The sequence below is a fragment of the Xenopus laevis genome, chromosome 6L (assembly GCF_017654675.1).
Source record: "Xenopus laevis strain J_2021 chromosome 6L, Xenopus_laevis_v10.1, whole genome shotgun sequence".
NCBI classification, from domain to species: Eukaryota; Metazoa; Chordata; class Amphibia; order Anura; family Pipidae; genus Xenopus; species Xenopus laevis.
In genome coordinates, this window is record NC_054381.1 from 60,751,218 (window position 1) to 60,768,109 (window position 16,892).

The 16,892-nt window shown below is 42.0% G+C and overlaps 1 protein-coding gene across 3 annotated transcripts in view; it reads right to left on the reverse strand.

Moving 5' to 3' along the window:
• Positions 1 to 5,658, reverse strand: part of LOC108718984 (E3 ubiquitin-protein ligase HECW1) — a 149,911-nt gene extending 144,253 nt beyond the window's left edge. For 2 of the 3 annotated variants that reach the window (XM_041566097.1, XM_041566098.1), the window contains exon 1: positions 5,307 to 5,658. In XM_041566097.1, coding sequence (XP_041422031.1) covers positions 5,307 to 5,339 — 33 coding nt within the window. In that variant the 5' untranslated portion in view covers positions 5,340 to 5,658. Of the gene's footprint in view, positions 1 to 514; positions 1,153 to 5,306 lie in introns of those variants that run through there. The other variant, XM_041566099.1, reaches the window with a different exon arrangement.
• Positions 5,659 to 16,892: the final 11,234 nt, after the last annotated feature.

Genomic DNA, 16,892 nt, shown 5'->3' on the forward strand with positions numbered 1-16,892 from the left:
GGAAGGACACAGAAGGGTGGCCTGATGGTGACAAAATGACCATCAGCTGACCAGCTCAAGATCTACTTGTAGACTGTGATCAATCATTGTATTAGACCTACACATTTTAGGACCGGAGCAATCTCTACAGCCTCTAACCTTCTAAAAGATATTTTGAACAGGCCACTCTAGAAGCCAGTTATTCCACCTCCTTTTTTACTTGTGCAATAATTGTCCAACAAATAGATACTATCATTTACTACATGCACTGTAAATATATAACACACGTCTCTTAAGTTAAACTATAAACTGTACTTCAATATCACTATAATTATATCAGCAGGAACATCCAAAATAGAAGAGGGTTTGTCTGCACCAGGCCCGGACTGATAATCTGTCTAAACGGGCAAATGCCCGTGGGGCAGCTCTGTTTTTTATTTAGTGGGCCGCTCCTGATCTTATTGTCGGGGACTTGTAACTTTCAGTACTCTTAGAAACCCGACCAAGTCCCCTTCCCCCAGCCCTTAGTACTGACTTTGTGGAGCAGTGACACGGATCTTTCTGCAGCTGTGCTGTCTCCTGTACGTCTCCTAACAATCGGCTAGCAGGCTGCAGTACAAACAGCAGACATGATCAGTGGATTGCAGAGTGAGCAACACATTGCAACGTATGCTGTTTGCAGCCTGTCAGCTGAGAGGCGATTTTTAGGAGATGTACAGGAGACAGCACAGCTGCAGAAAGATGTTTTAGTGAGTTGTCCTATCATGAAATGCAAAGGCCCCTGCCTGTGTCATGTGGTGTTTGTCATTTGTCTGGATGTTCGTAATAGGGCAGAAGGAATATGGGGGGGGGGGAATGAAGTGGGGGGACTGACCTCCTCATGAGAATTACAGGGATTTCAGCTGGAATGTATCATTTGTGTGTTATAGACTGGGCTGAGGATTATTAGTCTGCTTCCATGGCTTCCCTTTTCTGTTTCCTTATTCTACAACTGCCAGTTTACTGAGCTCTGTGTGTGTTTGGGGGGGGGGTCGCCTGACCCCTTCTCCCCCCCAGCTGTCTTGGGGTTGCTTGTCCTCCCGGGTCAGTCACTTGACAGTCACCTGTGCTGTCTAGAGTCACTTGAGATAGGGACAAGTTCATTATAATTGATAAGAAGAAAATTACCGGCACTCAGGACTCCATGCAAGCGGGCCAGGCACTGCGTGTTTATTAAACGTAACATTTCAGGGGCGTACCCATTTGTTAGACTGACGAAGGGGTACGCCCCCTGAAACATTACGTTTTACGTTTAATAAACACGCAGTGCCTGGCCCGCTTGCATGGAGTCCTGAGTGCCGGTAATTCTCTTTTTATCACGTATTGCTGAGGGTGCCAATTCTCCTTTTTTTACTGAGCACCGGACCAATTTTGGCATGAGAGGGCAGGGTGTGCTGGTGGGTTTTGGAATTGGGCAGAACTATAGGTTCCATGCAGGATGCTGCCACTTTGCAGAGTGATTTGTCTAAGTTGGAAAACTGGGCAGCAAACTGGAAAATGAGGTTCAATGTTGATAAATGCAGGTTATGCACTTTGGCAAAAATAATATACATGCAAGTTATACACTAAATGGCAGTGTGTTGGGAGTTTCCTTAAATGAGAAGGATCTAGGGGTTTTTGTAGATAACAAGTTGTCTAATTCTGGGCAGTGTCATTCTGTGGCTACTAAAGCAAATAAAGTTCTTGTATAAAAAAGGGCTTTAACTCAAGGGATGAAAACATAATTATGTCTCTTTATAGGTCCCTGGTGAGGCTTCATCTGGAGTATGGGGGGCAGTTTTGGACTCCAGTCCTTAAGAGGGATATAAATGAGCTGGAGAGAGTGCAGAGACTAAGTGCAACTAAACTGGTTAGAGGGAGGGAAGAGTTAAATTATGAGGGGAGACTTACAAGGTTGGGGTTGTTTTCTCTGGAAAAAAGGCGCTTGCGAGGAGACATGATTAGACTTTACAAGTACATTAGAGGACATTATAGACAAATAGCAGGGGACCTTTTTACCCATAAAGAGAATCACCTTACCAGAGGTCTCCCCTTCAGACTAGAGGAAAAGAAGTTTAATTTAAAGGAACAGAGTAGGGGGGTTCATCACAGTGAGGACAGTGAGGTTGGGGAATGCACTGCTGGGTGATGTTGTGATGCTAATTCAGTTAATGACTATAAGAGGGACTTGGATGATTTTTTGGACAGACATAATACAAAGGCTATTGTGATACTAAACTCTATAGTTAGTATAGATATGGGTATATATCATTTATGTAAAAATAGGGAGGGGTGTGTGTATGGGGCTGGGTTTTCATTTGGAGGGGTTGGACGTGATGGACTTTGTCTTTTTTCAACCTGATCTAACTATGTAAAGGTGCCCATACATGGAGAGATCCGCTCGTTTGGCGATGTCGCCAAACGAGCGGATCTCCCTCCGATATGCCCAACTTGAGGTGGGCAATATCGGGCTGATCCGATCGTGGGCCCTAGGGCCCGCATCAACGAATAGATGCGGCCGCGATCCGACGGGATTTTCTGTCCCATCCGATCGAGATCTGGCCGATCGGTGAAGCCCGTCGGGGGGCCCCATACACGGGCCAATAAGCTGCCGACACGGTCTGTCGGCAGCTTTTATCGGCCCGTGTATGGCCACCTTTACAGACCAAAAGGCAGGATGGTACTTCCCTAATTTGCAGATTCCCTTTCTCCCCCCCCCCAACAATCAGTCCAGATGAATGCTGGATACAAATGCCCCTTAATTTCTTCTGCCTTATGGTGTTTATTACTTTACTATGTTCAGTTCCCCAAAATTCCCTTATCAAAACTGTTGCAAGGATTTGGCTGGCTTTCCTCTGTTTTCCCACTGTAACACCATTCACCCTTTTCTTCCCTTAAATAGCCATTCTGATTTTTAACTATCAAAAAAATAGGACTGATATACACGGAATTGTTTTTGTGCCATCTTCCTATGAGTTCTGGGGTATTATACTCGGAAATGCCTTTGTGCCATCTGTTATGAGTTTTGGGGTACATTATATGTGTGGATGAGTACAAAACCATTGTGTGTTTACATGTGGGCTGCTTTGATTTTTTTGCCCGGGCTGCTTTTTACTCCCAGTCCGGCCCTGGTCTGCACCCTCAGCTGCAGCTGTAGTGGCCAAAAATCAACTATACCTGATTTATTTCAGGAGAATTTTCTAAACCTGTTACATTTTCTAGCTCTGTCATCATTTTGGCACCAGACAATTTTCTGGTTAATCTTATAAGCACTTTGATAGAAGAAAGTCCATGCCAAACTTTTGTCTCTCCAGCCTGAACTTCTACCCTCAACCTGCAGATGTAAACCCGCAGACCTAGAGGTAGTGGACCAAAAAAAGCTGGAGGGCTGCAGGTTCGATGTAACAGATTCAAACTGCACAAATTCTGTGCTGTCAGTGCCGTATAACAGGGTCGGACTGGGCCAGCAGGACACAACGGGTAAAAAACCCGGTGGGCAGCAACTCAGACCCACACCCTGCACTTCCCCCTGATCTCTCCCCCGGCCCTGATCATGAACTAGAGAACTGGTACGCGTGGGGAGTGGATTGCCAGGTTGCGGCTGAGGGCCGGTGGGGGGTTGGGGCTGGGGGCCTGGAGGGGGGTTTGGGGATCCTGTGGCACAAGCCCCGGTGGGCCTCAGACCCCCAGTCCAGTGCTAGCCTAGGGCCTGTCTTGTGTAAGGGGTCCAAAAACATTAAAAATGTAAATGAATGTAGCAGAACAATCCTGATTTACCTAGCATAGCCCACTGTCCTGGATTATTGTTTAAAAATCCCAAATTGCCCAGCTCACTCCAGTCCCTCATATACTCTCTCTTGGCTTCTTCTAGAGTGACATCATAGTCTTATCTTTCAAGACACAAGCCACAGATTTTAAACACTGCTCTGTCGCCTTATAAATTGCTGACTTAGGCTAATGTCACACCGGGCTGATTCACAGCCTGCGAAAAGATGCCGGCCGAGAATCATCCCCTACTCTGGCCTCAGCCCTCTTCCTTGCTTGCACCCGGAACCACTGCATCGGGCAGGGTGAAGACACAAACAGCAGATTTCAGCACACTTCAGCATCAAAATCCCCTGTGTGTGCCTGCACCTGGGAAGTGTGGTTTTGTAACATTTGTGTGTAATTTGGGGGCCATAAAGTGAAAGTGTCTGATGTATTTTCAGTGCACTATGGGTGGTTGATTTGTTCCTCTATCTGTTTTTCAAATGTTAGGAAGTATTGCACTCCACACAGTATCATTATACATTTGTCAGGTTGGGGGCCCCAAAAGAACTAACCTGTCTAGGGCCCCATTTAGCCTTAATCCAGTTCTGTGCCTTGTTCATGTATGTAGCAGTTTAAGACATATGTAGCACATGACATATGCAGATCCATCCTTGCCACTGGACAAGTAATGAAGTGTTCTAGCAAATAGACATCATAGAGTACAGTAGCTACAGTATAATAACAATTGTATTTGTATCCACTGCTAATAGGCAGGTGAGTGCTAGCTGGTGACAGCTCTTCAGCCTCTCCCCAATATACACGGGAGCTGTCCAGCGCTGAATGATATGCAGTCCCTAACACTTTTACTGTATGTACTGAAACCCTTTCCCTGGGTGCAGATGGGTAGAACTGCGGAGCTCGATGATCCATTAAATCCAGGTGGCCAAGTGACAGCACATTACAGTGGGGAGACCCTCTTGGCTATGACACAACTGCTTGTGGCTGCACAGATAAACAGCGGGTGACTGTCAATGAAAAGCCTACTTTCTTTGTGTTCAGCCCCAGCCAGTGACATATGAGCCACCCATATGGAACACATTATGTATAGCGAGGCCTCTGTGCCTATAGGATTCCAGTCTATGCTAATGAATATGGCAGCCCAGCCAAAGGGAGGGGGACAGGGAAGAGTAAATCAGTCTCTAATCGGGTTATGCTATTCATCTCGAAATGCAGTGGGGTGAGTCCAATACACAGAGGTACAGGGCATTTAAATGTCCAATAAAATGAATGCAATGTAAATCCCAGGCCCTCACTTTCACTCATTTACTGACGCATTGCTCAGCACTGGAGCGGCACAAGTAATGAGCGGCACACACTCCAAGGAGAAGGGACAAATACTAAGCATGCGTTTGCAACGGGGACCTTGGCAAAGTCAAACGAGGGGAACCCTATTGTTAAACCTATAAGGGGCCTGGGAGGCTGCAGCATGCAGGGGGTTAAACGTTGAAGCACAACAAAGGGAAAAATGAGGCTGGAGAATGACGAGGATGTTGCTGTACCTGTATAATGAGAGTCCAGGCAGAATAAATCATAATCCACTGGAGCACAGGCTGCGGCTTTATATCCACCACCACGTGTCCTTCATGGCGAGATGCAAGGGGTCCTGCAGCAGGAAAGGGGCTTCTCTAGATCAGGGAATGCGTTCAGCAGTTCTGTCATTGGCGCACCATATTCCAGCAGCAGCAGAGACAGCAGATGTGCTTAAGTGCTATTATACTGTGCACTCCGCCTCCCTCCTCTCCACTCTCTAGGCACCAGGAACGCAGCAACCAACCACAAGCTACAGATCACTGGCTGACAGCTCCTACACGGCCCCTCCCATTTCTCCTCCCAACCAACCCAATGTGAGCCCTTCTTGCAGCTCCTTACACATAAAAACACTTATTATCAGCGTCATATCTCTTCACTTGTCTTGCTGTGATGGTTGGTCTGTCTCCTTTTGTCCCATTTGTATGTGTGTGTATATATATATATATATATATATATATATCATTAAAAGGTCACATTTTAAATACTTGCTCAGTAGCACCCAGGTCTGGACTGGAAGTCAAAATAGGCCCTACCATTTCAAGTACATAGAGGCTAAAACAGCCCTCAACCAGACCATTAAATAGTGACTTTCTATGGCATCGTTCAGCAGCCCCTCTGGCATTTGCCAGAACCCACAGATTTCCAGTCCAGGCCTGGATTAGCACCTGGGCCCCCTTTAATGAACTACCCAATTTTACACTCGTCCTTTCTAATAATTCTGCTGTGCCACAGATTTTCATCACCTTATAACTTTCAGTTCCACATCTCCCCTGTGTCCTCCACCACCCACCTTCAGCTTTTAACCCCCCTTCATGCTAAATCCTCTGTCTGGTGCTGCCATCCCCCTTCAGTGTTTATGTCTCCTCCCTCCACTTTCCACAATGTGAATTTCTCCTCAAGCACATTCTACCTCACTAGGCTTTTTCAGCATTTTATCTTTACTCTTGGCTCTGTTCCCCTGCATCCTCCTCCCTGAGCTTCCCACATGGGACAGTTTGTGATAAGGAGCGTGCTTGAAGAGAAATTCACATTGTTAAAGGTGGAGGCATAGCAACACTTAACAGCTCAGCACCAGAAGGAGAACTGAGCATGATGGGTGTGTTGGAGTGTGCAGGGAAGACATAAGGCAGGCTGGACTGGCAATCTGTGGATTCTGGCAAATGCCAGAGGGGCTGCTATAAGGTGCCATAGAAATTAGTATTCAGTGGGCTGTTGGGGGCTGTTTGGGCCTCTGTGTGGGCTGATTGGGCCTCTGTGTACCTGAAATGCCAGGGCCTATTTTAATTCTCAGTCCAGACCTGACATAAGATAACAGTTTATAAGGAAATAGAGCAGTGTGCTGTGATGAGACTGTGACGTCACGCTGGAAGTAGTCGTGTGCAGGAAGGGACTGGAGTGAGTTGGCCAATTCAGGAAATGTAAATAATAATGGGGGACAGTGGGCTGTGCAAGGTAAATTGAGACTGTCCATTGGAAAGCAGGATTGCATCCACAACATTTATTGAAGCATATTAAAGTTTCCCTAGGTTAGTGCCAAAGGTTCCTGATGGGTAATTTGGCACTAATACCAAGTCATGACTAGATTTGTGGCATTACAAAGCTGTTTCTCCAAGAGAGAAGATAAAGCAGTTGGATCAAGAATTTCTGTATGCAAGTGATCACAGGGCTACATCTGCTGCTCCCCAGAATAGGGAAATGCCACCTATACAGTCATTTTAGCTAAGGGTTGTGGCACATGGGGAGATTATGTTGCCTGCAGTAAATCTTTGCTACTGTGGGTGAATAATCTCCCCAAAATGGTTTTCCCTTACCTCACAAGGAAACTTTGGGCAACTTCGAAAAACCGAAGTTGCATACAGTTTTTGTATGTAGTATGTAGCTACTGTAGTAGTCCTTTAGCTCCTGTTTTTAGTAAAGGTATGGGATCTGTTTTCCAAATGCTTGTGACCTGAGGTTTTCTGCATATGTGAGGTTTTATGCATATGAGGTTTTAATAATTTAAAACCTTAAGTCTGCTAAATATCATTTAAGTATATAATAAACCCAATTGTTTTGCCATCATTATGGATGCATGCAGCTTAATTACCACCAAGTATAAGGTACTGTTTTATTATTACATAGAAAACTTACAATGAATTTAGAGCTGGCATGCTGTTGGCATGCATGCTGAAAATCTCTCCCTGCCCTGCCATCTGAGGCTTCAGGGGGCCCCTGTTTGTAAGGGCTTATTTAGATGTAGCAAATAAAGCAGCAGCACTCCGGTATCTTTGAAAATTTGCAAAACTTTACTCAAATGCCATAGGCATTTGAGTAAAGTTTTGCAAATTTTCAAAGATACCGGAGTGTTGCTGCTTTATTTGCTACGTGTATACTTTGCCCTGGCAGGGGGTACGGCTTGCACCCGGGGCTGCAAGGAGCCTGGTCCGCTTTTGAAGCACACTTTAACTACATTTACTGGCTTATTTACATGTGATACTGTAGTTGTGGTTGTTCAAATTTCAGTTGCTCAAATAATCCCATTTACTAAAGGTACTTGCATAAAAGGGTGCTCTTTGCACTGCTGTATAGTTGTGCTTGGTGCTGCTCAGTCCTTCCAGCCACCTATTCAGAATCAACGCAGTTGTTTGCAAGTCGCCCACAAGTGCATTAGATGCAGCTGCTGTGGTATGTGCCACAAAGCTGTAATGGTGGCAAAAAATTGGATGGTTTTCTGTCTGGCAAACCCATACACAATCCAATAAGCTGCCAACACAGTACCTTCAGACGTTCAGTCCCTGGCCATGTATGGCCAGCTTTTGTTTGGACATGCTGTGCCTTATGTATTGAGCTTCAATTTCTGTACACCTTTCTGTAACCGGTGTCAATAGGTGCAATGCATTTTCACAAATGTTGTCCCTATAGAGGAAGCAGAACCCACAGCCATGAGGGGCCGGGCATACTGCAAGGTCCACTTCTTCTATAGTTCTAAAGAATCCCTCAGCTGTAAGTAGGGACTCTGGGGAGGGAAGATGCAGGAAGGCAAGAGAATGGGCTGGTTGGGGGGGCAGGGAGTAGGTAAGTGGGGGCAGGTAGGGATTGCTGTGCGATGGGCCCCTCCGAAGAATGTTTTTGTGGGGGGGGGGGCTGGCGCACAATAGTTATGCCAGATGTTATGCAGATGCCATATTGACTCTTTGTGCCAAAAAAGTATGCAATCCCAACTTTAAAATATTTCATTCACGCAATTGGGTCTGACTCAATTATCAGCATGTTTCGATACATCAGACACATCAGGCATCAGGCACATCTCACTATGGCTGCAATTACACTGGACACAGGATAAGAAGTCAGCACTCACCCTCCATAAATAGTCTTATTAGGTGCATGTCCCAGGCTGCCACCAACAGCCGAAATTCAGGAACACTTTGCAAAATAGACAGCACCTGACAGAAATTTTCTTAAAAAGCCTTTATTTGAAGGACTTTGTTCAGACGAAATACAGCAACGTTTCAGGCTTACATTAGCCTTTCCTCAGTAACTTGAGGAAAGGCTAATGTAAGCCTAAAACTTTGCTGTATTTCGTCTGAATAAAGCCCTTCAAATAAAGGCTTTTTAAGAAAATTTCTGATGGGTGCTGTCTATTTTGCAACGTGCAATTACACTGGAATCATGGGAAAATATACAGAATTTTGGCAAAAAATATGGCTAATTGTACTTTGCAAACTTCAGCTGCACTCATAAATAAGCCCTATAGTGTATTCTGCAGTATATGACTCTGCCATCTAGCGGCAAGATTCCCAGAAGCAGTGAGAATGGTTGCTAGATGTGTTACAGGAAATATATACTGTACATCAGGTAATGTATCATTTCTCTTTTGTTATATTTTACTTTTATTCTTTTGTTTTGGTATTGTTTATTAACAAGGTGAAAACTAACAGCAAACAAATAGCTTTTCAGTATTTTACAAATGAATGGCCCTGGATTTTAAAAAAAAACCATTGCATTCAAGGTGTTTCATAACTTTTTGCCATTACGCACATTTTTCAGCAAAGTGAAATGGGACAGATTTTCTCTCATTAATAGGAACCACCCTTTTAGAATCAAGCGGAGTTTCTTGCTAGTCGGCCACAAGTGCATTAGGTGCAGCTTCTGTGGTAAGTGCCAAGATGCTATAATGGTGGCAAAAAAATTGCACATTGTGGGTAAAAAAAACATGGCGACGCCCCAGTACACAAATAAATGAGCCCTGTATTTTTTTTTAAAGTAGCCCTGTATTTTTTTTTTTAGTAGTCAATAGTCATTTGCATACATGCTAAATTCCTATCTGCTTCATGTAAATTAAGCCATGATTGTATGCTTTCATTATTTTAGCTAAACTAGATTCAGAAGATGGGCTCACAAAATCAGAAGATGGGGAGCTGCTGTAGATAATGGTTGGTGCCAGTCTATAAAATATATGGTTTCTAATTATATTGTTTTTGTCCTCTGAGCAGTTCTGTAATTTACGCCATGTGCAGGTCGAGAAAACCTAGAACCGACCAAGATCCACACCGACCCGCATTCGCCTTCACTCTCTATTTTTAGACCCGCGTCAAACTACCCAGCCAAAGACATCACAAAGGTGCGTGGCAGGTCTATAAAACAGGAAGCCGGCAGTCTAAGGTAGCGGACGGGGTGAACAGGCAGTAGAGCACAACCCAAACCCACCCACAACCCGTAAGAGGAGCAGCATGGTCGGTGGTTTCTGAGATTTTCCAGGCTTTTTGCTAAACAGCTTTTCATCATCAACATTTTTTGGGTTTATGGTTTTTAGTTGGATTTGCTGTTTCCTTTGACAATAGGAACTGTCCCAGTATGCTGATTTTCTAGAACCCTCCAGACTCCCAAGTTTTAGGCTATGGGCAGCTCTACTACTTTCTACTTTGAAATTCGCCATGTGTGTTTGCGCTGGAGCCGACACAAGGGTTCCAGAAGCGAATGAAGAAGGAGGAACTTACCACTCACAGTAGGGGCTGAAATAGGCCTGTGGATTTCAGCAGGCTGACTTTGCCTCTTCTGACCCTAGTCTTACTCCCTTCTTTAGCAGTTGTTTATGTATGATCTGTTAGCTAGCATAGATGAACCAAAAAAATACAGTGCACGGCAGCTACCAAACAGAGGAACTACAGGAAATTTTCCACAGACCATTAACAGATATAGAAGTAGGTGAAAATGTTGCTGCATAATAGACTGGTATTTAAGTGACAGACAGTTTTCTGCTGCAATATCAGGGTTGTACTGTGCAGGAACCTTAATTTCTATGTCAAGTGTATGCTATTAACTGGGAACAGGTAGTGCAGGGCAATTTTTCTTTGTCTATATCCAAACCTAAAATGGCTTATATGCTGAGGAAAAATATAAAACAAGTCATCATCAGACGTTATTCTCTTCCCTGCTCATTATGACAGGTTATGTGTTTTTGCTTAGGAACAATGATTCGGCTGTAACTAACGCATCTCTTTTGACAAAACTGGGTCATTGAGGTATAGTTTCAGTTATTTGGGGAATTTTTCACGACTGCCCTGTTAAAGTAAAAATAATATTCTTACAGACCTGATAGATTCTGGGATGACATTTTTGTTCCTTTAAAATAGCTAGTAAAAGTTTCCTTTAGCAGCAGCAGAAATGGCCTTGTGCCCATTTTTACTAATACCAGCAGTCACCGTTAATTTTCTACTTTTGTAGCTGGAATTCAGGCTGCTGTAAAAACAGGTTTTTAAAACCTTTACATTAACTTTTTTAAATTGCTAATTCTAAGCAACTTTTCAACTGGCTTTCATTTTCTCTTTTTCAGAGTTTTTGAATTATTTGCCTTCTTCTTTTGACTCTTTCCAGCTTTCGAATGGGGGTCACTGACCCCATCTAAAAAAACAAATGCTCTGTAAGGCTACAAATGTATTGTTATTGAAACTTTTTATTACTCATCTTTCTGTTCAGGACCTCTCCTATTCATACTCTTGTGTCTCATTCAAATCATTGCATGGTTACTCAGGTAATTTGGACCCTAGCAACCAGACTGCAGAAACTGCAAAATGTCTCAGAATATCACTCTCTATTAAAAATCAGTTTAAAGGTATCCTTTTAAATACCCTCAGGAATGTGCAGAAAGTAACAAAAACAGCTCCATAGCAAATCTGACCCATTTCACGTCGCAGACAATTGGCGAAACAGCCAAAATTCACTAAAATGCAAAGTCTATGGGTGACAATGTTTTTGAGGTGCCAGGCTGCCCTGTCCAAAAAACAGCATAACATTTTTACACCGTTTTTATAAGTGACTTTACCCGGAAGCAATATAAAATATCTGCTGCAAATCTGCCATTCTACATTTTACACAGCTCTTTACAGCGTTTTTTGGAGCATTGCATTTAACATAACATGATAAATAAGCCCCTTAATATAGTCAAGCTGCAATATAAGGCTTGATCACTGAGTATAGTTGACAAGCAACATTAAGAGCAATCAAGCTGTAAAAGATCTGATATATTAAGCAGATGTGATCACATTGGTACTGAAAGACTGGAGGAGTTTAAACTTGGACTTCTAGACGTCTGTCTTTTTTCAAACCAAATTCACTATATACAGTAACTATGAACTGCACAGAAAACAGAAAATCTTGACTACTACAGGGAGAGCATAAGCAAAAAAAGATGTAATGCAAAAAAAGGTCCAACATACAACATAGATAACTAATGAAAGAGGGTCAGTCAGTTTTGGGACCTGGCCAACACAGACTATTGTAAAATAATGTTTAAGCATAATCATCACTAATCATTGTGTTATCTTCGGCAGCAAAACCCTGGCACATTGAGAACTGCCTAACCAAATAACCATGCACAAATAACCACAGCAATCACCATCATCAATGTTTATTTATATAGCACCAACACATTGAATAGCACTTTACATCAATATGTAATCAGTAGCATGTGTATATGAAAGCAATGATCATGGCACATAATTAGGCAGTTCCCAGGAGAGTATTATGTAGTGCACTCACTCTCATATAACATATAGGCACAATATACTCACAAAATCCAAGCACAGATTGTGCATAATGCTTAGTCTATAGTACTGAGTAATAAAATTAGATCTAAAGATGTTCATTACTGCAAGTCCCTTAGGAACCAAAGTGTCCAACATATACAGTAGATCCATTTGCATTCTGTATAGAATAAACACTTGTTTATATGACCAGCCATAATAAGAGGGGGCTTATAGCTTGCTAGCATACATTTTATATATCCCTATTAAGAGTATGATCAGGTTTTGAATGCAAAATACCATTCCTGGCTGGGGAGTGCTGCGCATTTATTGTTTAGCTCATGACAGATCTGTCCATAAAATGAAATCACAGTGTCTAGGGAATATGGAATGGAATATATTTCAACTGGGCTAATGTTGTTTGCAAAAACACCGGATATTTTAATGGGGTTGCAAACCCTAAAATATTTTTTTTCTAATTAAAGAAAATATCATTCGATCTGCGGCTGATATATAGGGGATGTGGAAGGGACTGAATATTTAAATCTTCCACTGGAAGCATTGACCTGAGAAAAGGCCATATGGCCTGAGAAGTTGTTCATTGCCCAGCATAATGTACAAATAAAACCAATGGCACTGCTAATTGGAAGAGTATTTTTACTCGTAATTTTTTTTTTGTGGCAAAGATCAATACTGCTTGGTATCATACCAAAGGGTGAACTCTCTCCTCGTCTAACTTCACCAAAGTTTGACTCAAATCGCAAGGCATATTTTCACAACACATCTCATATTTACTAAAATTGTACTAAAAATACCTTTTTATGAGAGAAATGTGCTGAATTTTCTCCTGGTGTAAATTCTTTTTGAAAATTTGTCAGTGATTTCATGGGGAAAATTCTCAAAGGTTCTTTACCACAAAGAAATGATATATGTGGGGAATTAGCATGGAGGAGGTGATGTAGAAAACTGAGATGCAAAATTCTCTGCTCTGTCTGTATAATGGTAGTTCTCCAGCCTGAACTTGGAGAAATTTCTCTTGACAAAAATTCATTCTTGTGCTCTTAGTAAATTGACGATGATCTACTAGGGAAAATTCTACTGGTGAAAAGATGTGAATTTTCACCAATGCAACGTTGCCAAAACTTGTTGGACTCATCTTTTAGTAAATGGCCCATTGAATCTTGGCTGGAGGAGAGCTGAATCCTGCTACATTGTTTCAAGAGTAAAACCAGCGGTAAGGGGGCAAATACTGTTTACATATTTAAAGTTGCTTTGAATTGTATTTTCTTTCATGTTTATTTTTGAGTTTACATCTTTAACTGACCATAGTCCAGAAAGTAAGTTAAGAGTTAGCAAGTTCAAGCTATAAGAAGAAAAAGTGTCTGCAGATTAAAAATCTGGTGTTCAGTATAGAGCCCTAGCGTAGGTCTTGCTGCTCCTACCTTGTGTCTCAGAATAACGCACATAGTGGGTAGGAGGGAACAACGCTTATGTGCCTCCCTCCACCCTACGTTCTTGAATAAAGCACTGGCTAACATAGCTAGGCCCTTTTTGTGATCTTTTTATTTTTGTTCAATGACCGCTGTGTGGTGCATTGTACATGAGCATTGTATTTTCATTTTTTTCTGATGAGTATGCTAGTTCAGGACATTGTTTTTATAGTTAAAGTTTTACAAAAGGCAATGAATGCTGTGTATTAGAACAAGAACTTTTTTGTACCTTTACACCTCAAACAAAAATAGTAACACTACCTGGGGGCACATTTACTTAGCTCGAGTGAAGGAATAGAATAAAAAATACTTCGAATTTCGAAGTATTTTTTTGGCTACTTCGACCATCGAATTGGCTACTTCGACCTTCGACTACGACTTCGAATCGAACGATTCGAACGAGAAATCGTTCGACTATTCGACCATTCGACCATTCGATAGTCGAAGTACTGTCTCTTTTAAAAAAACTTTGACCCCCCTACTTCGCCACCTAAAACCTACCGAGCATCAATGTTAGCCTATGGGAAAGGTCCCCATAGGCTTTCTAGCCAATTTGTGATCGAAGGAAAATTGTTCGATCGTTGGATTAAAATCCTTTGAATCGTTCGTTTCGAAGGATTTAATCGTTCGATCAAACGATTATTCCTACGAACGTTCGATCTAACGAATATCGATAAATCCTTCGACTTCGATATTCGTAGTAGAAGGATTTAACTTCGACAGTTGAATATTGAGGGTTAATTAACCCTCGATATTTGACCTAAATAAATGTGCCCCTTAATGTAATACCCAAAGGATTTTAGCATAAATTGAGAGCTAAACTGGGACAAACAATAGAACTTTCCATTTATTGTGGTTATAAAAGTGCTAATGACTGGTACAGCACCATTTACATTATAAAGATGTGCCTTGAAGTTGTCTTTCCTCTGATCTAAGTTGTAAAGGTGATTCAGGAAGGTTCATATTTAATTCTTATGGTTGTTCTGAGACAGTTTAAATAACATACATAGTCTCTGACCTACAGCAATGTGCTTGAACAAGATATGATTATCCAACCAACCTTGGCATCTTGGCCTGTTTGGTGGTTGAACAGACACTCACTGCAAGACAGAAACTGCATAACTCTTATTAAAACCCTGTTATTTCCAGATAACATCAAGCGATAAGAAAGATGATAGTTCTTTTAAAAGTGATCTGAAAAAGTTCTAAAACTTGACTTAAAGACATAAATGTGCCACAGATGTGCCCAGTGCTGCATGTTGAATAACCCTGGTGGTTTATACATGCCTTAACAAAAAAATATAAAACATAAACCACTGATCTATGAGATTTTTATATCTGCTTACTGATCTAAGGCTCTTTTTAGTTAACAATGAACTTAATGAACGATTCTGCATATTATATCAAACAAAAAAGCTCTCTGCCTTGTCCCTGGGGGCAAGCTTGGTATCACTTACATCCAGGCAGCATCATTTATTTTAGAAGTCCATAGAAGACTCCTGTCAGAATCGGCAGCATAACACTGTTCCAAACAAATGTTGCGATTCTAAGCTTTTAAGTGTTTTTATTCACGTGATATTTCTCCTTTAATAGGATAAGAGGAGGTCTGCTGTGTCTATTGAGGCATCACGATTGTTAAATGATGATGTGCTGGAGCAATAGGACTGAAGCTTTTTAATCAATCTGTGCCCGTGGGGGCATTGTATAAACCCCATGAGACATCAACAACAATAGACTTCTAATTTTGCTTTAGGAGTTCAAGTGCATATACCCAATTTAATAGAATTGAAAGCAATTATTCTTTCTTCAGTTGGGTTCCATTCTACCAAGGATTTTTTTTTTTTATCTATGAACACTGTATATAGGACTGCACCCAGCTGAGACATGCATTGTTCTGCTTGCATTCTTTTTTTTTCCAATAAAAATGTATTAAAGACATACAGTAGCACAGTTGGGGTAATCTGAATCACTTGGGCTGTTGTCATGGCAAAAGGCAAACCTTTGAGATATCAATTTGGATTTACATTAGAGACTTCAGTATCAACTAATATTAACTTGAATGCGGGTAAGTTTTATTCCACTTCATTCTATTAGCAATTAAACATATCATTTAGCAATGAAAAGGGAATGACCAATGCAGTTTTTTGGGGCTTATTTGTATCTCAAAAGATATTTGCTATTACTTTCTAAACCATAATTTCCCATACTGTTATCATGAAGCAGTAAATAGGTATCCTTCCTTAGAATGAGGAAAATTCTTTATACTGAATCAAAATAAAAATGTTTTCTTTATATGTAACCATGTTATAAGCTATAAGCAGTGGTTTAACCAGATCATTAAGTAGCCACACATTCATTCTGACACATAGCGATCATATAGATCAGTTATCCCCAACCAGTAGCTTGTGAGCAACATGTTGCTCACCGAACCCTTAGATGTTACCTCAATGCAGGTACTTAATTTTTAATTTCTTGTTTGGGCCTAGGGCGGAAAAATTCTAAGGGCAGCATGCCACCAGGCGCATTCTAAGGAGCACTGGTGACTTTGGCATGGGGGGTGGGGTTGGTGTGCGTGGAGGAGGGTGGGTGCTAGGATCATGTGGCCTAGGGGTGCTGCAGAGAGAAATCCGGCTCTGTTTGGAGACAAAATTTGGTTGCATAAAAACCAAATGTACTGCCAAACAGAGCTCAGTGTAGGTTGCTAGTCCACATAGAGGCTATCAAATTGCCACTCAGAGCCCTTATTTGGCACCCCTAGGAACTTTTTCATGCTTGTGTTGCTCTCCAACCATTTTTGCCTTTGAATGTGAGTAAAAAAGGTTGGTGTCCACTGTGGATTCACCGATATAGATGGTGTTTCTGATTCTTGAAGCTTCACAGTGGCATCATCCAGGTCTGGACTGAGAATTAAAATAGGCCCTGCCATTTCAGGTACACATAGGCCCATCAGCATACACAGAGGCCCAAGCAGCCCCACCAGCCCACTAAATACTGACTTTCTATGGCACCTTATAGCAGCCCCTCTGGCATTTGCCAGAACCCACAGATTGCCAGTCCGGGCCTG